Genomic DNA, 26,045 nt, shown 5'->3' with positions numbered 1-26,045 from the left:
ATCCAAACAAATCATGCACTTAGAATATTCAAAAGTACGTGTTCAACTGATATACATCAAAATGGAAAAAAATCTTTAGTATTTCTATGCTGATTTACCTGTAAAGTAATCAAAACCATCTTGTTGAAAAACCTCAAATACCAGAGGTAGAAGCTGCCACATCTGTGGAGACACTTGTTGACATGTCAAACTATGTGCTAAAGAGAAGATCTCCTCATAGAATTCTAAAAGAGAACATGGAGACATTAGTATAATGCTTGCTGATGTGAAATAGCAGTAAATTCTTACCACAACTAGAGGTATATACCTAAGACATGCTGTTGTAAAACAGTTCCAATGACCTGTAAGCAGATTCCCTCAAGCTGCTGAGTTATCTAAAAGAAAAGGGAAAAAAAATTACATGGAGGAATCACAGCACCTGAATGAATTACTGAGCAATGTATAATGTAATTCATTATATTAAAATAAAGTCAGTATTGTTAAGAAATCATTTTAGGTCTCTGCACTGAAATGATTCACTCATAATATTACAATGTTGTGAACCATAACACAAGGAATAACATATGTAGTTTACCCAAAAATTAAAGGAGCTACAAACATTCTGTGGACACACTTTAAATTTTTTTGTGTGTAAGTATTAATTCAACCCAGATATAACTGAAAAGTCACTGTCAGTGATTTACAGAACAATTATTTGAAAGAAAACATTATTCTAACCACTTCCAATAATTCTTAAATCACCTCCATTTATATAATTATAGTAGATATAGAGAACCGGGCCCCTAATCATATAAGACAGAAAATACAAATTCTTTTTATTGTTAGTGTGGTCTTCAATTGGATCCCAAATACCTGAAATGCTTCAGGATGTTTATAAAGGCGCAAGGGGAAATAAGATAAAAATTTACTAATCAGATATAAAAAAAAACACATCCATCTCAAATACATATTATGCTTAATACATTTTCTTCAAATATAGTAAACAATTGACTTGCAAATCATAAGTTAGCTTAACTATATGGCTTCTGCCTACCTACTATTATCAAGAATAAAAAATAATTTATTAAAATCTGATGTTGCAAAAGGCAATTTGTAGATATTCTGAAAGCACAATTTGTGGATATAAATATCTACATTGGAATTAAAACAGCAAGTTCAGGACAGTGATTACTTCAAAGGGAAGGAAATAAAGAAATGAGATTAGGAAGTGGTAACCCAAGAACTTTAATGACATAAATTTGAAAATGTTTTTCTTACTGGAAATAAAATCTAAAGGATATACTGTAAAATGTTAAAATATAATACATTTTGGTGGTGATTAAAGAGTTTTGGGTATAGTTTTTCTCTGTATATTTCTCTTTTCTGTATATATTTTCAATAATTTCATTTTAAAAATTCATTTACAATTCACACCTTTTTTAAAAGATAATAATAAAAGAAAGCTACAAAGATGATGATGATGGTTGCACAACAATGTGAATATATTACTGAACTATACGTGTAAAAATAGTTAAGATGGTAATTTTATGTTATGTGTATTCTACCATAGGTAAAAAAATTTTTTTTTATCGATAAGAAACACCAAGTAGCATATTATTTTCCTAGGAATCACACTTTTGGATCTGGAAAAGGTAACCTAAGAGGGAGCCAAAAATCCTCAGCCTTGGGGTAAAGATATGGTAATATAAATATCGTGTTCCTTCTAGTAGTAAGGAACCTAAAACAAGGTACTCTTATCCTTATAATAGGGAACTATTTAAAAGATGGCAAAATCAAGGTGCATGAGAAAATGACCAAAATTTTATGTAAAAGCCATCCAAAAAACATAGAATAATTGATAAGGAATGGCTGGAAATAACCTAAAACCTTTACAACACTAGCTCAATCCCTTACCTCTTTATGATCTTCAACTACGCTAAGAAGTGTGTCAATAGTATTCAAGATCCCCATAGCAGTAACAGCTTTGTCATCACTTCCTTCTTCATCTGGCCCAGTCTGGATCACTTGATTAAATGTCATTGCCTAGATTACCAAAAGAATAGAATTTAGGTTTGCCATTAAAACAGCATAAACATTTTTTGGTCTAAAAATTTTAATTTTAAAATGTTCTCACTGGAACAACATAAGAAATGTTTCCAAATTGATCAGTAATAATTAAGAGCTTGGACACTATAATCAAATGGTTCTTTTCCGTGAATTTCTGGGGGACCTTAAACAACTTATTTGACCTCTGTTTTCTGACATCTCATTTGGGAACTTCATAGAGAAACTGAAAATAAATGAGGCACGGGACAGAAACTGTTTAATATTATGAATATTTTTCTTTATTGATTAAGTTATTACATATGTGTCCTTATGCTCCCATTGCCCCCCACCCCTACTATGAATGTTTTTATTAATATTACTGGCTAATAGCTGATAATGCCCAAATACAGGTATCAGGTATATTAATCATCAAGGTTTTGTTATTGCAATATTCAACTATTTGAAACAAATTTCTGAGTCATAACAATCAGACCAACATATTATAAATGCAATATATATACATAATGAATGATATTACATTTATTCAAAAATCCTCATACATGGAAAAATTAGCTGTTAAGAATATAATTTTCTGCCCTGACCAGTTTGGCTCAGTGGATAGAGCATTGGCCTGCGGGCTGAAAGGTCCCAGGTTCGATTCCGGCCAAGGGCATGTGCCTTGGTTGTGGGCACATCCCCAGTAGGAGGTGTGCAAGAGGCAGCTGATTGATGTTTCTCTCTCATCAATGTTTCTAACTCTCTCTCTCTTCTCTGTGAAAAATCAATAAAATATATTTGGAAAATACATATATATATAATTTTCCAACCCTGCCTGAAGTGGCTCAGTTGGTTAAGCATTGTCTATGAACCTGAAAGGTTGCCAGCTTGATTCCAGTTAGGCCACATACCCAGGTTTTGGGCTTCATTCCCAGTAGGGGGTGTGCAGTAGGCAACCGATCAATATTTCCCTCTAATATCAATGCCTCTCTCTCTCTCTCTTCCTCGCTCTCTATCTAAAAACCAAAAAAGGGGTAAACTTTAAAAATGTACAATTTTCCAGGAAACTATTTCTAAAATTTTGTTTTTACTGAATTTGTTAGGGTAACATTGGTTAATAAAATTATGTTTCAGGTGTACAGTTCTATAATACACATCTGTATATTGTAGTGTGTTCCCCATTCAACGTCAGTCAAGTCTCTTTCTATCACAATTTATCCACCTTTTACCCTTACCTACCTTTTCCACCACCCTTTCCCTCTTATAATCACTATTAGAGGCCCGGTGCACAAAAATTTGTGCATTCAGGGGGCAGTCCCTCAGCCCGGCCTGTGCCCTCTTGCAGTCTGGGACCCCTCAGGGGATGACCACCTGCTGGCTTAGCCCTCTCCCCGGGGGATTGGCAGTCAGACATCCCTCTGGCAGCCCGGGAGCCCTCAGGAGATGTCCACTTGCCAGCGGGGAACAGGCCTAAGCTGCAATCGGATATCCTTAGCGCTGCTGAGGAGGCAGGAGAGGCTCCCACCACCACCGCTGTACTGGCAGCCGTGAGCCTGGCTTGTGGCTGAGCAAAGGTCCCCCTGTGGGAGCGTACTGACCACCAGGGGGCAGCTCCTGCATTAAGGGTCTGCCCCCTGGTGGTCAATGTGTGTCATAGTAACCAGTCATTCCCAGTGGTTCTGCTGTTAGGGTCAATTTGCATATTACCCTTTTATTATATAGGAGGCTAAGTGTTGAATGTGTTTACGTGGTTTTTACTAAATCCCTTTACCCTTTTTACCTAGACCTCCAACTCCCTCCCTCACAGGTGTGTCAGTCTGTTTTCTGTATCTATGACTCTGTTTCTATTTTGTTTAGTTTGTTCAGTAGATTCTACATTTCTACATTAAGTCTTTCTCTGACTGGTTTATTTCACTTAGCATAATCTTCTCCCAGTCCATCCATTTCCTTCTTTTTTACAGCCGAGTAATATTCCACTGTGTAAATGTACCATAGCTTTTTATGCACTCATTTACTGACGGGCACTTGGGTTACTTCCAAATCTTAACTATTGTAAATAAAGCTGCAATGAACATAGGGGTGCAAACATTCTTTCAAATTAGTATTGAGTTTCTTTAGATAAATTCCCAGAAGTGGAATTGCTGGGTCACAGGCAGTTCCATTTTCAATTTTTCAACTCCATACTGCTTTCCACAGAGGCTATACTGATCTGCATCCCCACCAACAGTGCACAAGGGTTCACTTTTCTCCATATCCCTGCTAACACTTGTTTATTGACTTGATGATAGCCATTCTGACAAGTGTGAGGTAATATCTCATGGTGGTTATCATTTGCATTTCTCTGATGATTAGTGACCTTAAGCATCTATATAATAAAAGGGTAATATGCTAATTAGACAGGACATATTCCGGACATCCATCTAGACAAAGCCACGGTGCGGGGTCCGAGGCAGAGGCACAGGCAGTTAGGGATGGGCCTAAATCGGTAGTCGGACAACCCCTGAAGGGTCCTGGATTGGATAGGGTGCAAGCCAGGCTGAGGGACACGCGCCCCCCTCACCCCCCCGCTGTGCATGAATTCCACACACTGGGCCTCTAGAGTCTAGACTATCTACACTGATAAAAGAGAAACATGCAAACTGACCATCCCTCCGCTATGCCCACCAGCCAATCAGAGTGATATGCAAATCAACCCAACAAAGATGGCAGTTAATTTGCATATACAGACACGGAGCGAAGAGTAGAAGGAAGCCAAGCGCTGTAGAAGGGAGTGAAGTGGCGGACAAGGGAATGGAGCCGAGGCAGAGGACGGGAGGGAGCGAGGCAGCAAAGCAGCGGAGAAGGGAGGGAGGCAGCGGAGACAGGAGGGAGCGATGTGGTGGAGAAGGGAGGGAGCCAAAGCAGCGGAGAAGGGAGCGAAGCCCATTTCAGCGGGCTTCGTTCCCTTCTCTGCTTTGCTCTGGCCTCAGGAAGCCCTATTCTTGTAGGAATAGGCCCGAGGAAGCCCTATTCTTGCAGGAATTTTCCTGCAACGGGCCTGTAGCATATATATATAAAAACCTAAGTGACCGAACGACTGGTCGCTATGATGTGCACTGACCACCAGAGGGTAGACTCTCAATGGTACCAGCAGGCTCACGGCTGGCAAGCACAGCCTCTCCTGCTTCCGTGGTGCGGCAGCAGGCCCTGCAGGGCTGGGATGAGTGGGAAGGCACGGCGCCCAACTCAGGCTCCTCCCCAGGCGCTTCGTGCACTACTACATCTTGGGGGATGCTGAACTGTTGGGGATCGAGCTGAAAATGGCAATCCGCTATCTCCCAAGGGGTCCTGGATTGCGAGAGGGCACAGGCCAGGCTGAGGGCCTCTAGTCTTTTCATATGTATACTGGCCATCTGTATGTCCTTTTTCAAGAAGTGTCTATTCAGGTCCTATGCCCGTTTTTTAATTGGGTTGTTTCTTTTGTGTTGAGTTGTATAAATTCTTTATAAATTTTGTATATTAACCCATCAGATGTATCATTGACAAATACGTTATCCTTTTCATTTTGTAATGGTTTCCTTTGTTGTGCAAAAACCTAGCCCAGCAAGCATGGCTCGGTGATTGAGCATCACCTCATGAACCAGGAGGTCATGGTTTGATTCCCAGTCAGGGCACATGCCCAGGTTACAAGCTTAATCCTCAGTGGGGGGCGTGCTGGAGGCAGCCAATCAATGATTCTCATCATTGATGTTTCTCTCCCCCCCACTTCCTCTCTGAAATCAATGAAAACATATTAAAAAAAACAACGAACCTTTTAGTTTGATGTAGTCCCATTTTAAAACTTTTCTCCTTGTTTCCTTTGCCCAAAGAAATATCAGAAAAAATATTGCTAAGAGAAATGTCAGAGACTTTACCACTTATGTTTTCTTCTAAGAGTTTTATGGTTTTGAGTCTTACATTTAAGTTTTTAATTCATTTTGAGGTTATACTTGGTGTGAGAAGGTAGTCAATTTTCATTTTTTTGTATGTATCTGTCCAATTTTGCAAGCACCATTTATTGAATAGGCTTATCTTTACCCCATTGTATGTTCTTGCCTCCTTTGTCATATAATAATTGACCATAAAGATGTGGATTTCTTTCTGGGCTCTCTAGTCTGTTCAATTGCTCTATATGTGTTGTTTTATGCCAGTACTATGCTATTTTGATTACTATGGCCTTATAGCATAGTTTTATATCAGGTAGCATGATTTCTCCAATGTTGTTCTTTCTCAAGATTGCTGTCGCTATTCAGGGCCTTTTGTGGTTCCATACAAAATTTTGGAATATTTGTTCTAGTTCTATAAAATATGCCATTGGTATCTTGATAGGAACTGCATTGAATCTATAGAATGCTTTCAGTAATATGGACATTTTAATAATGTTAATCCTTCCTACCTATGGACACAGGATATGCTTCCATTTATTCGTATCTTCTACAATTTCTTTTTTTTTAAAGATATATTTTATTGATTTTTTACAGAGAGGAAGGGAGAGAGATAGAGAGATAGAAACATCGATGAGAGAGAAACATCAATCAGCTTCCTCCTGGGGATGTGCCCGCAACCAAGGTACATGCCCTTGACCGGAATCAAACCTGGGACCCTTCAGTCCGAAGGCCAATGCTCTTTCCACTGAGCCAAACCGGTTACGGCATCTTCTACAGTTTCTTTCTTCATTATCTAATAATTTTCCAAGGACAGGTCCATTTATATCCTTGGTTAAATTTATTCCTAGGTGTGTTTTTTGTTTTTAATGCAATTGTAAATGGGATTGTTTTCTTAATTTCCCTTTCTGATAGTTCATTATTAGTATACAAAAATGAAACCGATTTCTGGACATTTTGTATCCTGCTACTTTACTGAATTCATTTATCAGTTCCTGTTTTTTGGCTGAATATTTAGGCTTCTCAATATGCAGTAACATGTAATCTGTAAATAATGACAATTTTACTTCTTCCTTTCCAAGTTGGATGCCTTTTATTTCTTCTTGTGTGATCACTGTGGCTAGGAATTCTAGTACTATATTGAATAAGAGTGGTGACAGCAGACATCCCTGTCTTGATCCTGGGAAAATGGTTTCAATTTTGTCTACTGAGTATGATGTTGGTTGTGGGTTTATTATTATATATGGCCTTTATTATGTTGAGGTATGTTCCCTCTATTTCCACATTGCTGAATTTATTTTTGTTTTTTTAAGCATGGATTCATAAAACTTTTGCCTTTACTTAAATCAACTACAAATATCATGAGTTACATTCTTGAAACCTTAATAGTTAGAAATATAAACTGCATTAAATAAACCTTTGTATAGGGAAAGGGGATGGGTAATTGTTGGGCCTATGTTCATACTTATTATTACTACCCTTAAATAATTTACTTACTTCTCAGAAGATTGGGGCTATACAGGCCATGTATAAATTGTTTCAACAAATTTCATTTTAAAAACTAGTATGTCTACTTCATCTTTAAGTTGGTCCAAAATATTCCAGTAAAACAGGCAATCATAATGCAGTGTGAGGTAGCAGTTAAATGTGAATCATGCCCAGCTGGTGTGGCTTAGTGGCTGAGTGTTGACGTATGAAGCAGAAAGTCACATGCCTGGGTTTTGGGTTCGATCCCCAGTGTGGGGCATGGAGGAGGTAGTCGACAGATGTTTCTATCATCCTATCCCTCTGGTTTCTCTCCCTCTAAAATCAATACAAAACATAAAAACAACAACAATAACAAAAAAGCCCTAGCCGATTTGGCTCAGTGGATAGCGCATCGGACTGTGGACTGAAGGGTCCCAGTTTCAATTTCGGTCAAGGGCACATGCCTGGGTTGTGGGACTGATCCCCAGTAGGGGGCAGGAAGCAGCCAATCAATGATTCTCTCTCATCATTGATATTTCTTGATCTCTCTCTCTGCTTTCATCTCTGAAATCACTAAAATATTTTTATTTATTTTTTTGAAAAAGGGATGTGCAATGTAAAGACATACAGCTCAGATGTGAATTTTAGCCCCGTTCATTCTAGCTATGGGCAAGACCGATCAAGGGCTTACAGTGTTATCTGGCATACTGTAAGCTCTGTGAAAATGCTTTCTATAAGGTAAGTAATGCAGGAATGATTGGTTCAAATAACATACCAAATGCTGTGTCATTTCTACTGCAATAGGAGTAACTTCTTCACTATACTCGCAGATCATTTTCTGAATTACATTTGTAAGATCATCATTTTCTGTTTCTCTTATAATATGAAGAAGAGCTTGCATTACAGGTCTGATGAATGCTGTGATGTATTCTTTAGCTGTAAGAGTTGAAAAAAGAAAAAAATTTTAGGATAAAACCTGATACAACATGCACCAAATGGTAAAAAAGACACACTTTCACATAAAAGAAAGATTAGCCCTAACCGGTTTGGCTCAATGGATAGAGCGTCAGCCTGCAGACTGAAGGGTCCCAGGTTCGATTCTGGTCAAGGGCATGTACCTTCGTTGCGGGCACATTCCCAGTGGGGGGTGTGCAGGAGGCAGCTGATCGATGTTTCTCTCTCATTGATGTTTCTAACTCTCTATCCCCTCTCCCTTCCTCTCTGTAAAAAATCAATAAAATATATTTAAAAAAAAATAAAAGAAAGATTATGTGTCAAGTATCTAGGATTATGCCTTGTGCAGTTATAGAGGGAAGGGGGGTGGGGGAGGGAGAAATGCTGCATTATTTGAGATATAAACCCTTTACCTTTTTCTTGATTGCTGATTAACACTTGAAGTGCAATGGCAGCTTCCACTTTCACAGGCATTTCCCTATCATCAATTAGACATGTTCGTGTCAGCTCTAAGGCTGTTTTCAGGTTCTGGTCACTTTTGAACTTAACTTCACAGAAATAGTGAAGGACCCAGCAAGCCTTTAAAAAAAATGCAGTGAGTTATTATAGATATCTTAAATTTCCAAAAGCTATACAGTATCTCTATTCCCAAAGTTCTGTATGGGAATTTGGAGGCTGGCCAGTGGTAAATTATGTCCAATGAGACAACACTAGACCAGTACTATGATCCCAACTTACTCTTTGGCTGCATGATGTTTGTGTGGATAGCAAGATCTGAATGCAAAACACAGACAGACACTGCTATCAGACACAGATGAAAACTATGCACACATTACATCAGCCATTTACATAAGCTCTTCCCCAAAGCCGCCAGAGGTGACCTCTGAAAATGGTTTGCTCATCACTTAAATCAGAAAACCCCACAATATCATGCAAATCAAGAGGCTCAAATCTCTGTGTTCACTTTAAGAACACTCATGAAACTGCCCAGGCCATCAAAGGTATGTATATTCGAAAGCCACCAAGTATCTGAAGGATGTCATTTTAAAGAAACTGTGTGTGCCATTCCATCATTACAATAGTAGAATTGGTAGGTGTACCCAGGCAAAACAGTGGGGCGGGACACAGGGTTGGTGGCCCAAAAAAAGGGCTGAATTTTTGTTGCACATGCTTACAAATGCAGAGAGCAATGCTGAATTTAAGGGTTTAGATGCAGATTCTCTGGTCATTGAGCACATCCAGGTGAACAAAGCTCCAAGATGCGGTGTAGAACTTACAGAGCTCATGGGTAGATTAACCCATACATGAGCTCTCCCTGCCACATAGAGTGATCCTCACAGAAAAAGAGCAGGCTGTTCCCAAACCAGAAGAGGAATTTGCACAGAAGGAAAAATATCCCAGAAGAAACTGAAGAAACAAAAACTCATGGTCCAAGAGTAAATTCAGCATAAAATAAATAAAAGTAAAAGCAGAAAGAAAAAAATTTACATAATACAGAGGTAAAATACAAAATATGGCTTTTAAAATTAACATTAAAAAGTTTTCATTTAAAAGTCCACATAGGCAGTCATTCATTATAAGAATTATAAGACATAACTATATAAATTAATACAGCATTAAAACTTACTCTTGCTCTCATGTAGCCTAGTTCACTGCTGAAGAGAGGGAATACATGATTCTGCAACATGTATTCCATCTGATCTTTATATATTTTTTTCTGTAAATATAAACAAAAATTATTTTTAAAGAGTTCCAAATATAATAACCTCAAATGCCTAATAGATACACTCAGTGTTAAAAATGACTATTGATGTTAAAACATATATTTACTCTGGTTCTTTGAACCCCAAAACCCACATCCAATTTTCTTATTTTCAAACTTTACCATAAAAAACACACAGAATACGTTTTTTAACCTTTTTGTATTATTTGTTTAAAGAAAGCAATCGCAACAAGTCTTAGCAGCAATGGTATTTGAGTAATGGTGTGTGGTTAATTTTATTCCTTACCTTTTAAACTTTTAAAAATCCCTGGAAAGGTTCTAAATGAACATAACATACATTGAGAAACATCCTTCTTTCAAGGTAATAATCTGAATATCTAAAAAGATATTTGTATTTTCTAAAGAGTAAGATGTTTTAAAGAAGAGTTCATTGAATTGCATATTAAATTAATATTAAAAACTGATAAATACTAATAAACCTAAGAAGACTAATGAGACATGAGAACTAAATGCAATGTGGGATCCTGGGATGAATCATGGACTCAAAAGGACATTAGTGGGAAATCTTATAAAATGTGAAACGGGTCTGTAGATTGGTTTTGAGAATTATGGCATAGCTACCTAAGATGTTAACATTAGGGGAAGCTGGGTGAAAAGTAATGAGAAATATTTTTAAAATTTTTTTATAAATCTAAAATTATCCTATCTATATATATAAAGAGCCAGGTTCCGTAACATCCACAACAACTGAAGGCTCAGCTGAACACTGGAAGTCAGTGCTGGGTTGCACTGGTGACCCAGCACTGACTGCAAAGGGGGCTGCAGATCAGGCCTGCAGAAAGAGAGGCAGGGTCTCATATGCAGCCTCAGTGGCAGCTGTTGATCAGCCATTGACTCTCTCTTCCTCTCTAGGCTTCGCCAGCAGCTGAGCCTCTGTTACTCTGGCCTCTGCAGGGGGGCTGCTGATCAGTCCCACCTCCTTGATCAGGCCCAGAGATAGGCCTGGAGACCCTGAATGGCAAAGAAACCAACCAGTCAGAACCAAATCTGGGTGAAGTGTGAGAAGCCAATGGCTGCCTAGGAGGCAGATCTTTGGACGCTGACTGGCATAGAAACCAACCAATCAGAACCTAATCTGGGTGAACTACAAAGACAGAACCTATGGTGGGGGTTGAGGAGGGGTTTTAAGGGCAATAGCTGTCTGGTATAAGGTGTAAGAAAGCGGTTCAATTTTTTAATGACCGGTTTGGCAGTATAGTGCATATGGCTGGCTATCAATCCAGATATAGGGATTATGTGTTTTTGTCTGCCAAGAGCATCTCCTCCTGCTAAAAAAGGCTTCTGCCACCCCACCACCATTTAAGCAATCCTATCGTATATAATCTATCTATACTAAGAAAACTGTACTATGCTAATTAGACCAGGTCGACCAGCCATCTTCGGGACGTCTGACTTACTTCTGGACAAAGCCATGGTGGTGGGGGCCCAGGCAGATAGGGGCAATCAAGCCAGCAGGGGAGGGCAGTTGGGGGTGAGATCAGATTGGCAGGGGGTTGGGGCAATCAGGCTAGCAGGGGAGCACAGTTGGGGGTGAGATCAGGTCGGCAGGATAGGGCCATTGAGGGTGAGATCAGGCCAGCAGGGGAGGGCACTTGGGGGTGAGAGCAGGCCGGCAGGGGAGATCAGTTAGGGGTGATCAGGCAGGCAGAGGCAGTTGGAGGTGAGATCAGGCCGGCAGGGGAGGGCCATTAGGGGTGATCAGGCAGGCAGGAAGAGAGGTTAGGGGTAATCAGGCAGGCAGACAGGTGAGCAGTTAGGAGCCAGTGGTCCCAGATTGCGAGAGGGTGCAGGATGGGCTAAGGGAACCCCCTCCCACTCCATGCACTGGGCCACTAGTCCTATCTAATGAAAGAGAAACATGGCAATTAGCGTACAACCGCTACCCTTCCCATTGGCTAATCAGGGCGATATGCAAATTAACTGCCAGCCAAGATGGCAGCCGGCAGCCAGGCAGCTTGAAACTAACATGAGGCGTGCTTGTTTCAGTGACGGAGGAAACCAACGTTCCCCGCCTGCCTTGCCGGCCTCTGAGCCTGCAGTTTGAAACATTGTAACAAATATAGAAGCTAAACAAAAGCCCAGAAACCTGCTTTCAGTGAGCCGGGATCTCAAAGCTAGAGTTATACACTGTTTCGATTATAGAACCCAAACAAACCAGATACCTGCTTTCAGCAGCAGAGGCCTCAGAGCTGGAGCCAGAGCTAAAGCTGGCCCAGAATAAAAAAGAAAAAGAAAAAAAGGAGCAGTTGGGAGCTTCAGCCCTCAGCCCCTCACCCAGACTGGCCAGGCACCCCAGTGGAGACCCCCACCCTGAAGGGTGTGTGGCCAGCTGCAAACAACCATCATCCCCTCACCCAGGCTGGCCAGGCACCCCAGTGGGGACCCCCACCCTGATCCAGGACACCCTTCAGGGCAAACCAGCCAGCCCCACCCATGCACCAGGCCTCTATCTTACATAGTAAAAGGGTAATATGCCTCCCAGCACCGGGATCAACGGAGCCGAGAAGCCTCCCGGCACCGGGATCAGTGTGACAGGGGGCAGCACCCAAATCCCCTGATCGCCCTGCGGCTCTGTGTGTGACAGGGGGCAGGGCCACAACCTCCCTATCCGCCCTGCTCTGTTCGTTACAGGGGAAGGCGCCCCAACCTCCTGATCTCTGTGTGTCACAGGATGCGGCCCCCCCCCCCCCCCATGGGCCCTGCTCTGTGTGTGACAGGGTAGAGCCATAGCCTCCCCATCTGCCCTGCCCTGAGTGTGAGAGTGGCGGCGCCCCAACCCCCTGATCGGCCCTGCTCTGTGGGTGATAGAGGGCGGCGCCCCAACCCCCTGATCGGCCCTGCTCTGTGTGTGACAGGGGAGGTGCCCCAACTCCCCTATCGGCCCTACTCTGTGCATGACAGGGGGCAGCGCCCCAACCCCCGGATTGGCCCTGCTCTGTACATGACAGGGGGTGGCGCCGCAACCTCCACATTGACCCTGCCTTGAGTGTGACGGGGCGGTGCCCCAACCCCCCAATCGGCCCTACCCTGAGCGTGACTGAGGGTGGCATCGCAACCTCCCAATCCGCCCTGCTCTGTGCATGACAGGGGGCGGCGCCCCAACTCCCCAATTGGCCCTGCTCTGAGCCCGACCAGGGTCTGCACCTAGGGATTGGGTCTGCCCTCTGTCACCCGGGAGCAGGCCTAAGCCAGCAGGTCGTTATCTCCCGAGGGGTCCCAGACTGGGAGAGGGCACAGGCCAGGCTGAGGGACCCCCCCCTTCCCCCCCGAGTGCACAAATTTTTGTGCACCGGGCCTCTAGTATATAATAAAAGCCTAATATGCAAATCAATTGAACAGCAGAACAAACAGTCACTATGATGTGCACTGACCACCAGGGGGTAGATGCTCAATGCTGGAGCTGCCCCCAGCCCACAAGCCCCAGGCCAGCCAAGGCGGGTGCCAGTGGGGGTTTTCGATCACCCCGTCAGTCGCCCCAAAGAGTGCCTCTGATCACCAACCAGGCTTAGGGTCCCTACCCATGCACAAATCTCACGCACCGGGCCTCTAGTTTAATAATAATAATAAAGTTAAAACAAAAAATCTGATCTGAGAGTCCAGCCTTTTATACAAATAATTACTTTATGAACTAAGAGAAGGATGTCTGGACAGGTATAGTAAAGCTGAAAGATATACAAATATACCCATAAATTAATCAATTCAATATAGCACCATATGGAACAAGGCTACTAGGAGTTGGGTGTACTGTGACCAAGTATTTACTTAAAATTTGAATAGGTGTTATTTATTAACTTTAAAACGAAAACAAATTTCAGATCATATTTATGAAGAAGTCAGACATAATGTGTACAATTAAGTTGAGGATTCTAAAGATAAATCTAATCCTGTCAGTCATTCATTCCTAAAAAATTTGTCACAAAAGCATGATGTTTCGACTGCAAATGCATTCATGTATATAAATTTCCTTAAAGGTCAATTATTTGAGAAGAAAAAATTCCACTACTTTACAATTACCTTGCAACATTAAAAAAACCAAAAAACCTCACATTAAAAGAAGTACTTTTAGCTCATGTAACAAAAGAAAATATAAACTGGACATCATTTGAAAATCATATTAAAATGTATACTTCAAAGGACACCATCAAGAAAGTGAAAAAGGAAACCCACAAAATGGCAGAAAATATTTACAAATCACATATATGAAAAAGGTAGAGAACTCTACAATTCAACAACAACCTAATTAAAATTAGACAAAAGATTTACATAGACATTTCTCCAAAGATATACAATGGCCAATAAGCAAGATTTTCAATTATGCCCTAGCTGGTTTGGTTCAGTGGATAGAGCGTCAGCATGTGGACTGAAGGGTCCTGGGTTCTATTCCGGTCAAGGGCACATGCTCGGGTTGCAGGCTCGATCCCCAATGTGGAGTATGCAGGAAGCAGCCAATCAATGATTCTCTCTCATTATTAATATTTCTATCTCTTTCTCTCTCCCCCTTCCTCTCTGAAATCAATAAAAATATATTTAAAGATTCTCAATTACCATTCACTAGAGGCTCAATGCACGAAATTCGTGCAAAGGGCTCCAAGGGCCAAGCCCCAGCCCTCGCAGAATCAGCCCCAGCTTCATCCCAAGGATGGCCGGTCCAGTTAGCATATTACGCTTTTATTATTATAAATTAGCCATCAGGGTAATGTAAATTAAAAGCAGAATGAGAAAACATTAGATACCAACTTGGATGACTATAAAAAAAAAAGGACAGATAATAAGTATTGGTGAGGACTTAGCAACTGGGAACCTCATACACTACTGGTGAAAATACAAAATGATATAGCCAGACACTTTGGAAAAGTGGTAATTTCTCAAAATATGACCTGCAATTTGAGTTCTAGGTTTGTATTACCCAAATGAAATAAAAACATACGTCCACACACAAATGTATATACACACACACACACACACACACACACAAACACACAAATGAGTACACAAATGTTTATAGCTCCATTGTTCAGTCAAAAGTGGAAACAATGTAAAGGTACATCAAACGATAAGCAAGTAAGTAAAATGGGGTATGTCAATACAACTCCTGGGATATTATTTGGCAATAAAAAGGAACAGAAGTACTGTGACCTGTCACAATATGAACTTTGAAAATATTCATGCTAAGTTTAAAAAGCCACTCATAAAGGACCAAATGTTGAATCATTCCATTTACATGAATGTCCAGAGTAGGCAAAATTCATAGAGAAGACATAAAATAGGTTAGCCGTATCTTAGGGTCGGGAGGTCTCAGAGAAAATGGAGAGTAACTGCTAATAAGATTCCTTTTTGGAATTCTGTGAATATAAGAAAAACCACTGAACTGTAAACCTTAAATGGAACAATTTTATGGTATGTGAATTATATCTTAATAAAACTGTTATTAAACTGTGTACACACCCACAAAAAGAAATACCTTTAGAAGTATTTCAGCTAAAGAGCCAATCATATGCAGGGCTCCATCTTTTTTTCGAGGATCAGCATTTGGTTCTGTAAGAATCTGGTAGCAAAATCCCATAGTCTTTTGCAGTACCTAAATTAAAAAGAGAAAATCTTAAAAAACATTAATGACAAAAATGACTTATATACGGCTAACATTAAAAGCAGGATATCTGGTTTGAGCATAAACCTATGAACCAGAATGTCACACAGTTCGATTTCCGGTCAGGGCACATGCTCGGGTTGCTGGCTGAATCCCAGTGTAGAGGATGCAGGAGGCAGCCAATCAATGATTCTCATCATTGATGTTTCTATCTCTCTCACCCTTCCTCTCTAAAAACCAATTAAACATATTTAAAAAAACCAAACACATTAATATAAAAAAAGCAGTGTATCTGAACAAATTTGAAATATTAAAATTCATAAAAGCAAAATCATTCCACACATTAAATAACCTACCTCTTTTCTCTTACTACATGCAGTAAACAAAAGTGTCTGGGCAGCAGTGGTAGGAGAAATGAAATCTTCAAACACATCTAGAGAATAAATTTAAATACAGAAAACAGTAATTTCAATTTCTTCAACAAATACTGCCACATAATTTATAAATGATGTTGGTAAAACAAAACAAAACAAAACAAAAACCCACAAGAGGAGGGTGGGGGACCTTAAAATTTTGCTATATTTTGACACAAAGTGAACTTGAAAATGAACCCAATTACCAATATAATTTTGTGAAAGCCTAATTCCATGTCATTTCTGTACAAGATAAATGATATTAATCCATCAATTTATACTAATGATTATTTCTTTCATACAAAACACTACTACTATGAGAATTCACAATAGGGTCACAAAAATACAAACTACTAAAAGTACGTAAGATTCTTTGATTGCAACTTCATAAGAGATCTGGAAGCAGAGAATTCTTCTAAGCCATGCCCAGATTCCTGACTCCCAGAAACAGATAATTAATGTGTTATTTTAAGCCAATAAAAAACACAACACAAAAAAAATAAGGTTTTGCTAGGAAGAAGGACTAATACTCAAATTAGTCAAATTACAATCTTTAGTTCCATGGAGACTTCCTGTGACCCTAGCTTCCAGTACGCATCTTCTCAATTCGCACATATATGATTAACTGACATGGGATCCAAAAGTATAGTTTAGACCAGCGATGGCAAACTTTTCAGACCTCACGGCCCATCAGTGGTCTGCGGACCACCGGTTGGAGACCGCTGGTTTAGACACTCAATGTTAAGGTATAATCTTGAATTTTTAATAGTTTTGGAATGTGCTAGAAGCACATCTAATAATTTAACACTACTGTATTTCTCTGCTAAAAATTATCAAATGCCATAATTAATGCATAGCCCCCCTCTCAAAGGTCTAAAGCAGTTATTTGTAACCGCGGTGCCGCAATAATTTTTGAAATATTAAATAACTGAATTCTTTTCCCTTATATTGTCAAATAAAAAAATGATAGTAGCTGAAACTGGTTTGGCTCAGTGGATAGAGCGTCAGCCTGCGGACTGAAAGGTCCCAGGTTCGATTCCGGTCAAGGGCATGTACCTGGGTTGTGGGCACATCCGCAGTGGGGGATGTGCAGGAGGCAGCTGATCGATGTTTCTCTCTCATCGATGTTTCTAACTCTCTATTTCTCTCCCTTCCTCTCTGTAAAAAATCAATAAAATATATTTAAAAAAAATGATAGTAGCCAACACAACAATAGGCATCTGGTGTAAATGAATCAAAATTATACCTGTTTTTTGGGCAGATCGGTAAAAAATATATATTAAGGAGTGCCACATAATTTTAGTAATTAGTTTATGTGTGCCATGATATGAGAAAAGCTGAAAATCTCTGGTCTAACCAATGAATAGATTATACTGAAACACCAAAGATTTTTTAGTGCAAAAGGTAAGAGGCCTTGATACCACCTAGGTTTACTATATACAACCTTAACTGACATTTAATTTCTTAAAAAAGTAAAAATTCCTTACCAAACTTCATGCGTATATATTCATAAGGGTCTTCTTGCCAAAGTTCTTCATCAGCATCTGTATAGCACATCAATGGAAAAATAACATCTTGGATAATGCCCTGTAATTTAAAAGTTAAGAAAGTAACAACCTGGAGTTAGTACTGAAATTTAAACCTTCAAATTTCTGTTAAGTGATAAAAAAAAGTAACCTTATAATCTATAATATGTGTTTTTAAAAGCTTAGTATCAAACTTTACATTCTCAGATCAACTATCAATGTACATATTTTTCTTTCTATGCAACAAGTAATTATGAAATAAAACATGAATATAGATAACAATTAAGTATTCTGAGACAATACAACATGAAATTTTAGTCCATGAAGTCCTACAGTTCTAAAGCAAAAAAAATCACTCATAAAAATATGTAAGCCAATTATCCTCACAATTTACCTGGCAAAATAGTCCTTTGCTTGTTCCAAATTACATATATAAAATAATAACTAATCATAATCCAACAGTAAGAACAGTTTTAGATGAAAAGATATTATGAATATTAACAAAATTCCTTTTATAAATTTATGCAAGCTGTTTTATCTCGTTTTCCTAATCTACTCTAAAAACAATGACCAGAATTACAATAAGCAACACAAGTCAACAAAAAATGCATGTTAAACCTTTATGATAATTAATGTTATTTCCATTATATTTTCTAGAAAATATTTCAGATAGAAAATTATTACTTGTATATGAGGCTTCAGGTTCTTCCAGGTGAGAGCATGAGAAACTCCTTGATTAATATAATTTAATGTCTGTTGCAAAACTCGAGGAGCCATATATTGCTTCTCCTTGTACTGATATAATACCTTCAATAAAACCTTTTAACAAAAAACAAAATTTAAATAGAAAATTAACAACTTACAAGCCAGCAAAAACATCTGACACTTACCTTAATATCCAGGTAACCATCACAAAATCATCCTAATATATAAAAACCCTGGATCCCTCACAACCGGAGGCTCGACTAACCGGAAGTCAGTTCTGCAGTCAGCGCTGGGTTGCCCTGGCGACCCAGCACTGACTGTTAGGGCTGCAGGCTTGGTGACCCAGCACTGATTGCTGAGGGTGCTGCGAATCAAGCCCCGAGAGAGGCCTGAAGAGAGAAGCAGGGTCTGATCCGTAGCCTCTGTGGTAGCTGTTAATCAGCACTTGCCTTGCTCTTTCTCCTCCAGCAGCAGCGCCTTTCTGATCAGGCCCCCTTGATAGGCCCAGAGATGCTGACTGGGATAGAAACTCACCAATCAGAACCAAATCCAGATGAACTGTGAGGAGCCAATGGCTGCCTAAGAGATGGAGCTTTTGGCACTGACTGGCATAGAAACCAACCAATCAGAACCAAATCGGCCAGCAGAAGAGGGCACTTGGGGAGGAGATCAGACCTGCAGGTGAGAGCAGTTGGGGGCGAGATCAGGCCAGCAGAGGAAGCCAATTGAGGATGAGATCAGGCCAGCAGGGAAGGGCAATGAGGGCAAGATCAGGCCGGCAGAAGAGCAGTTAGGTGTTAATCAGGCCAGCAGAGGAGCGGTTGGGGGTGATCAGGCTGGTAGGCAGAAGCGGTTAGGGGCAATCAGGCAGGCGAGCGGTTAGGAGCCAGCAGTCCCTGATTGTGAGAGGGATGTTTGACTGCCAGTTTAGGCCCGATCCCTCTGTGAGATCGGGCCTAAATTGGCAGTCAGACATCCCCCTGAAGGGTCTCAGATTGGAGAGGGTGCAGGCTGGGTGAGGGACACCCTGCAGCCCCCCCACACCTCCGCATGAATTTTGTGCACCGGGCCTCTAGTAAGCATATAATTTAAAGAAGAAAGTAATTCTTATTTTATTTTTTTAACTGAACAAGCAACCTGGGTATGTCCCCTGACCAAGAATCAAACCTGCCACTTTTTGGTGTACGGGATAATGCTCCAAACAACTGAGCCACACCAGCCAAGGTGAATAAAACAATCTTTTAAATTATATATTGGAGAACCACATTTATAGGCATTTAAATAAACAAACTGAAGTAATAATATGTCAAAGGACTAGTTTCTGATTAAATATAGAAAGAAGGGAAAACCATATGCTACTTAATGAACATACCACAATATTCTGAAACATCCCTCCCTATATTGTTAAAATCACCCTCTAGAAAAACCTTACCCAAACTAATCACCTACCTATTTAATTTCTGGCAATAGTTTTTATTCTACTTCACATTTCAGAAAAGCGATTGTCAAAATCTGGGTCACAAACCTTTCAAAGGGTAAGAATGCAAGCCCTGATGGATTTGGCCTGCAGACCCAAGGGTCTCAGGTTCAATCCTCCTCCCACTTTAGGGTCCGCGTGAGAGGCAACTAATTTTTGTGTCACTCTCAAGTCAATGTTTCTCCCTTCCCCCACCTCCTCCTCCTTCTCTTCCACTACATTTGAGAATCAATGGAAAACATATTCTTGAGTGAGGAGTTTTTAAAAAAGCTAAACCAAGGTAAAAAAGGCATGGATGGTACAAAAGTATTGGCAGCAAACTTTCTGTACCTAACATGAATAAAGGAAGTGGCACTGAAGTGTATTAGCAGTCATCATATTCTTTACAGCCATATAATTACAGAACACGCTTTCCTTAAGAATGTCCTTTTAAAAAAAAGTTAGTGAACAAGAAATATTAATATCACTAAATGGGAAATATACATACAGCACTTCCACTATATACCGAAGAAAAATTGTTAGAAGACAAGCTGAAATAGTAGCTTCTTCCATCAAATACTATCATATACTTGAAAGAAAAACTAATAAACTAAATATGGTTATTTAGACTGAGTGTATGGCATATTTCTTTTTTCTCAAAAAATGAACAAAACAGCCCAGTCAGCATGGCTCAGTGGTAGAGCATTGACCTATGAACCAGGAGGTCACAGTTCAATTCCTGGTCAGGGCATATGCCTGGGTTGCAGACTCGATCCCAGTGTGGGGGATGCAGGAGGCAGCCGATCAATGATTCTCTTTCATCATTGATGTTTCTCTCTCTCTCTCTCTCAAACCTCTAAAAGTATAGAAAAAAAGAAACTACACCTTTGGGTCCTAGCCAGTTTGGTTCAGTGGAGAGAGCACTGGCCCGCAACTAAAGGGATCGGGTTCAATTCTGGTCCAGGGCATGCACCTTGGTTGCAGTTTTGATCCCTAGCCCTGGCTGGGACTCATGCAAGGCAACTAATCAAAGGGTCTCTCTTACATCGATGTTTTTTTCACTCTCTCCCCCCTTCCTTTCCACTTTCTCTAAAAAACCAATGGAAAAAATATCCTTGGGTGAGGATTAACAAAACAACAAAAAAAGTTAGTAGGTTTATCGTTTTATTATTGTTTTTACTCTTTTAAAAAAAATATATTTTCATTGATTTCAGAGAGGAAGGGAGAGGGGAGGGAGAGATATAGAAACATCAATGATGAGAGAGAATCATTGATAGGCAGCCTCCTGCACACCCCACACTGGGGATCGAGCCAACCCAGGCATGTGCTCTTGACCAGAATCAAAACCAGGATCCTTCAGTCCGCATGCTGATGCTCTATCCATGAGCCAAACCAGCTAGGGCATTTTTACTCTTTATTAAAGCCTTACACCAGGACATGTTTTTTGTTTTTGCTTTTTAATTGATTTTAGATAGAGAGGAAGGGAGAGGGGGAGAGTGAAACATCAGTGTGAGATACTGACTGGTTACCTCCCATACATGCCCTGACCGGGAATTAAACCTTCAACCCTTCGGTGCATGGGACAACGCTCCAATCAACTGAGCCACATTGGCTAGAGCTTTATAATTTTATTTTATTTTCTAAGAAAATAAGCATGGCCCTAGCCGGTTTGGCTCAGTGGATAGAGCATCAGCCTACGGACTGAAAGATCCCAGGTTCGATTCCAGTCAAGGGCATGTAACTTGGTTGCGGGCACATCCCCAGTGGGAGGTGTGCAGGAGGCAGCTGATAAATGTTTCTCTCTCATCAATGTTTCTATCTATCCCTCTCCCTTCCTCTCTGTAAAAAAATCAATAAAATATATTTTTAAAAAAAGCATGACTGAAATTAATCTAATAATGACATGTTTCTACTTAGAAAAATTATCTTAGACTTACTTGCTGGACACCAACAGCAAAAGCTTTCAGAAATACTTCAGCAAATTCATTATACTCCTTGGAAACATTGCCAGGGCTTCCATATCTAAAAGAACATTAAAATGTTGATTGTTTCTTTATAATGCTTTATATCAACACTTATAAAAACCAAAAGCCTGAAAAATAAATCATCATGTATCTGGGAGCTTACCTTTCAAAAAGCCGTGCTAAAATATGTAAAGCCCACTTCTTACATTTCCACCATGGTAACTCAGGTCTATCATCTTCTTCAACTTGAAGTGTTTCCTTATTTAAAGAGACATTTATTTAATGATGGCTATTGTAAGAGATGATACATTCTAAGAGAAATAATAGGAGGTGAGAACAGATTCTCAAAAACATGAATGCTCCTCTAATGTTGGCCTTTCATATTAAAAAGGTAGATTTGAAAAAGTACTAACCCTTATTTAAATATAAGAGGCACTTCCAGTGCTTCAACTACCTATTTATGGAGAACATGCTTTTTAAAATTCTGTTAGGTGCCCTCCTCTTGAGATCATGCCCACCCTTTCTCCTCCTTGCCCCCCACCCCCCCACCGCTGCATCACCTTTGCCTTTCCCTCTCTTAAGTTCCAAGAGACCTTCTTTTGTTTCTGGAACTTGTTTCCTGAGCCTACCCAGCCCAGATGGCTCACTTCTACTACCTCCATACTTTCTCTTGTAAGTTGGGGTGGGGGAAAAATCATTTTCTAAAAGCTTAAATCCATTTTAGTCAAGACCCAAATAAAGTCAAGGTCATGACAAGTTGCATAATCAAAACCTGCATAGTTCAAATCAAAAGGCACAAGAAACTCCATTTCAGACCTCTAATTTCAGAAATATTAGTATAAATACACAAAGATATATACATATATATGTGTGTGATTGCAAAGACTTGTGTAAGAACATTCATAGCAGCTTTAACTAATACTAAAATTCTGAAACCACTAAGATGTCCATCAACTAGTATATCCAACTTGCATATAAATGATAGTATATCCATATAATGGAATACTACTTAGCAATAAAAGGAACATGGGGGGGGGGGGGCCATTGGGGAAAAAGGAGACATATATAAAACTTTAGACCAGGGGTGGGCAAACTTTTTGACTCGAGGGCCACAATGGGTTCTTAAACTGGACTGGAGGGCCGGAAAAAAAGCATGGATGGAGTGTTTGTGTGAACTAATATGAATTCAAAGTAAACATCATTACATAAAAGGGTACCGTCTTTTTTTTTCCAATAGTTTTACTCATTTCAAACGGGCCGGATCCGGCCCGCGGGCCGTAGTTTGCCCATGGCTGCTTTAGACAATAAATAAATTAAGCCAAAGAAGGTACATACAAAACAATTACTTTCAGCTTATAAGTTCTTCCCCGTTCACAGATGTCTGCAAATTATTAAGCTAAAAATTTAGCTATGGACTTTAAAAATATATATAATTTATATGTAACATTGTATTAGTTTAAGGTATATAACATAATGATTTGATATATATATAGGTTGTTCCAAAAAAAGTATACACCCTTTAATAGCTGATAACTCAATTTTCACTCCTTTTCAGGTGTAACTGATTTGAAATAATGGGCAAAGCCAGACTAAGCTTTGAACAAAGAAAATTTATCTTAAAGACCACTAGACTTTTAAGGGAATACATAAAAGATAAAGTTTAGGTACAAAACTTGTAAACAGTTAAAAAATTAAGGGTGCACCAGAGCCGGTTTGGCTCAGTGGATGGAGCATCGGCCTGTGGACTGAGGGGTCCCAGGTTCGATTCCGGTCAAGGGCATGTACCTGGGTTGCGGGCACATCCCCAGTGGGGGATGTGCAGGAGGCAGCTGATCGATGTTTCTCTCTCATCTATGTTTCTAACTCTCTATCTCTCTCCCTTCCTCTCTGTAAAAAAAAATCAATAAAATACATATATATATCCTATCTAATAAAAGAGAAAAATGGTAATTGGCGTACGACGATACCCTTTTCATTGGCTAATCAGGGCTATATGCAAATTAACTGCCAACTAAGATTGGCAGTTAACTGCCAACAAGATGGTGGTTAATTTGCATATGTAGGCACAATGCAGGGAGGCGAAAGGGAAAGCAGGAAGAAGCCCCCTGCCACTGACAGTGATCAGAAACCCAGGGGGGAGCTAAGAGCTGGGGGGCAGGGCAAAGGCGGCCCTGGGGCCGCCTTTGCCCTGCCCCCCAGCCATGATCGGAGAATCAGGCACCGTTTCCGCCCTGGCCAGTGATAGCAGGAAGTAGGGGTGGAGCCAGCGATGGGAGCTGGGCACGGTCGAAGCCGGCAGTCCCAGGAGCTAGGGGTCCCTTGTCTGGGCCTAAAGCGGAGCCCACGATCGCAGGGCCGCTGCAGCTGCGGGTCCCCGCTGCCCGAGCCGGACGCCTCAGCCAGAGGCGTTAGGCCTGGGCAGGGGCGGAGCCTGCAACCGCGGGGAGCTGGGGGTCCCCTGCCCAGGCCTGACACCTCTGCCGGAGGCCTCAGGCCTGGTCAAGGGGCCGATCCGGTGATTGGTGATCGGAGGGTGATGAGGGTCAACTCCTCTGGCCGAGGCATCAGGCCTGGGTGGGGGGCAGAGCCGGGTATTGGGGGGATATGATGGTCCCCTTGCCCAGGCCTGAAGCCTGGGTCAGAGGCGTCAGGCTTGGGCGGGGGGTGGAGCAAGCGATCAGAGGTAGATGGGGGTCCCCTGCCCAGGCATGATTCCTGGGCCAGAGGCCTCAGGCCTGGGCGGGGGCCAGAGCCAGTGATCGGGGGGAGATGGGGGTCCCCTGTCCAAGCCTGACACCTCTGTCAGAGGAGTCAGGCCTGGGCAAGGGGCCGATCCTGCGATTGGAGGGTGATGGGGGTCAACACCTGAGGGCTCCCAGTATGTGAGAGGGGGCAGGCTGGTCTGAGGGACACTCCCCCCCCCCCACCCAGTGCACAAATTTCGTGCACCGGGCCCCTAGTATATATATAAAAAATTAAGGGTGCACAAATGCCCAACTAAAGGATTCTTAAAGTCTGAGATTCCACTGCTTCACAGTATTAGCAGTGCCTGGACCAATGAATGGTCATCAGTTTGAAAAGAGGCACTAACCAAAAAAATTATTCATTTCTGTAGATTCTTTTTGAAGTTTGAAAATGAACTGTATGTCAATAAACACTGATTTTATAATCATTCAGTGTATATACATTTTTGGGGGACACCACGTATGTATATATTGTGAAACGATTACCACAGTAATCATTAGGAAGGTGGTCAAAAGGCACAAATTTCCAGTTATAAGTTCTGGAAATGTAATGTATAGCATGATGATGATAGTTAACTATATTGTATTATATATGTGAAGGTTGCTAAGAGCAGAGATCTTAAAAGTTTACATAAAAAAATTTATAACTATGTGAGGTGATACATGTTATAAGCTCTTAAGTCAAGACTGAGGATATAAGAAACAGAAGAATTAGGATGAAATTAACAGGTATATAAACATTTAAACAATATATAAAATAACCCTTTACAAATTTTTACTTTGTATATGCACATATGTAAACAATTAAATTTTGTCTATCTCGAAAAATTTGCATAGTCAATTATGTAAGCTCATAAAGAATGGTACAGGAAATGGCAGTTAAAATTCTCAAAAGATAACTAAATATTTATTTTTAGTAATATAAGAGGACACAGACTTACATTAGGTACATCTCTGTTTACAACAGTCTTTAAAATTTCTATCCATTCTGTCAGGTTCTGTTGGTTTATCAGCTCCAGTGGAAGTGTATACTAAATTAAAATCAAAATTAATTATATTTAAAATCCTTACAAAAGAGAATTTCACTTCCTTTTATTCTTCACAAAACCTACAAAAAGTATTTCCTTCAATACATATTTCTTGTTTTTTGCAAATTTGATTAGTTACCTACACTGGAGAATTGTGGCAATGACAGTGGCATCCTTGTCTTATTGCCAAATTACTGGGAATATGTTCTATTTTCACCATAAGGTATGATATTTATTGTGGATTTCTAGTGAACATTTTTTCATCAAGTCAAGGAAATTTTGATTCCAGGATTCTTAGAATTTTACTTAAACCAGGAATGACATCCTCTTTCCATATAAGAATTAACCACAAAATTGATTTCTTACTGTTGATACATTCTTGCATTCCTGGAATAAATCCTCTCTCTTAATAGGCTTATAAAATCAATATCCTATTTAGGATTTTAGGACATTTTCCAAAGTAAGAAGGGGCTAAACTTTTATACATGGTATGC

At 40.4% G+C, this 26,045-nt stretch overlaps 1 protein-coding gene, 1 non-coding gene and 1 pseudogene across 2 annotated transcripts in view; 1 reads left to right on the top strand and 2 right to left on the bottom strand.

The window, feature by feature from the left end:
- Positions 1–26,045, bottom strand: part of IPO7 (importin 7) — a 63,172-nt gene that overhangs the window by 9,380 nt on the left and 27,747 nt on the right. The window contains exons 6-18 of the mRNA XM_059708855.1: positions 25,465–25,554; positions 21,943–22,037; positions 21,753–21,837; positions 18,339–18,473; positions 17,616–17,715; positions 16,072–16,148; positions 15,590–15,706; positions 9,973–10,062; positions 8,759–8,924; positions 8,167–8,327; positions 1,894–2,022; positions 308–374; positions 99–224 (exon numbers count right to left, since the gene is read on the bottom strand). Coding sequence (XP_059564838.1) covers positions 99–224; positions 308–374; positions 1,894–2,022; positions 8,167–8,327; positions 8,759–8,924; positions 9,973–10,062; positions 15,590–15,706; positions 16,072–16,148; positions 17,616–17,715; positions 18,339–18,473; positions 21,753–21,837; positions 21,943–22,037; positions 25,465–25,554 — 1,438 coding nt within the window. The remainder of the gene's footprint in view (positions 1–98; positions 225–307; positions 375–1,893; positions 2,023–8,166; positions 8,328–8,758; positions 8,925–9,972; positions 10,063–15,589; positions 15,707–16,071; positions 16,149–17,615; positions 17,716–18,338; positions 18,474–21,752; positions 21,838–21,942; positions 22,038–25,464; positions 25,555–26,045) is intronic.
- LOC132242412 (small nucleolar RNA SNORA23) lies at positions 9,000–9,184 on the bottom strand. The gene has a single exon (XR_009454608.1). It is a non-coding gene; the product is annotated as a small nucleolar RNA SNORA23 (small nucleolar RNA).
- On the top strand, positions 9,235–9,807 carry LOC132240954 (large ribosomal subunit protein uL22-like; annotated as a pseudogene).

The sequence above is a fragment of the Myotis daubentonii genome, chromosome 9 (assembly GCF_963259705.1).
Source record: "Myotis daubentonii chromosome 9, mMyoDau2.1, whole genome shotgun sequence".
Lineage (NCBI taxonomy): Eukaryota > Metazoa > Chordata > Mammalia > Chiroptera > Vespertilionidae > Myotis > Myotis daubentonii.
The sequence above is the reverse complement of the archived record's forward strand: the minus strand, read 5'-3'. Positions and strand labels throughout refer to the sequence as shown.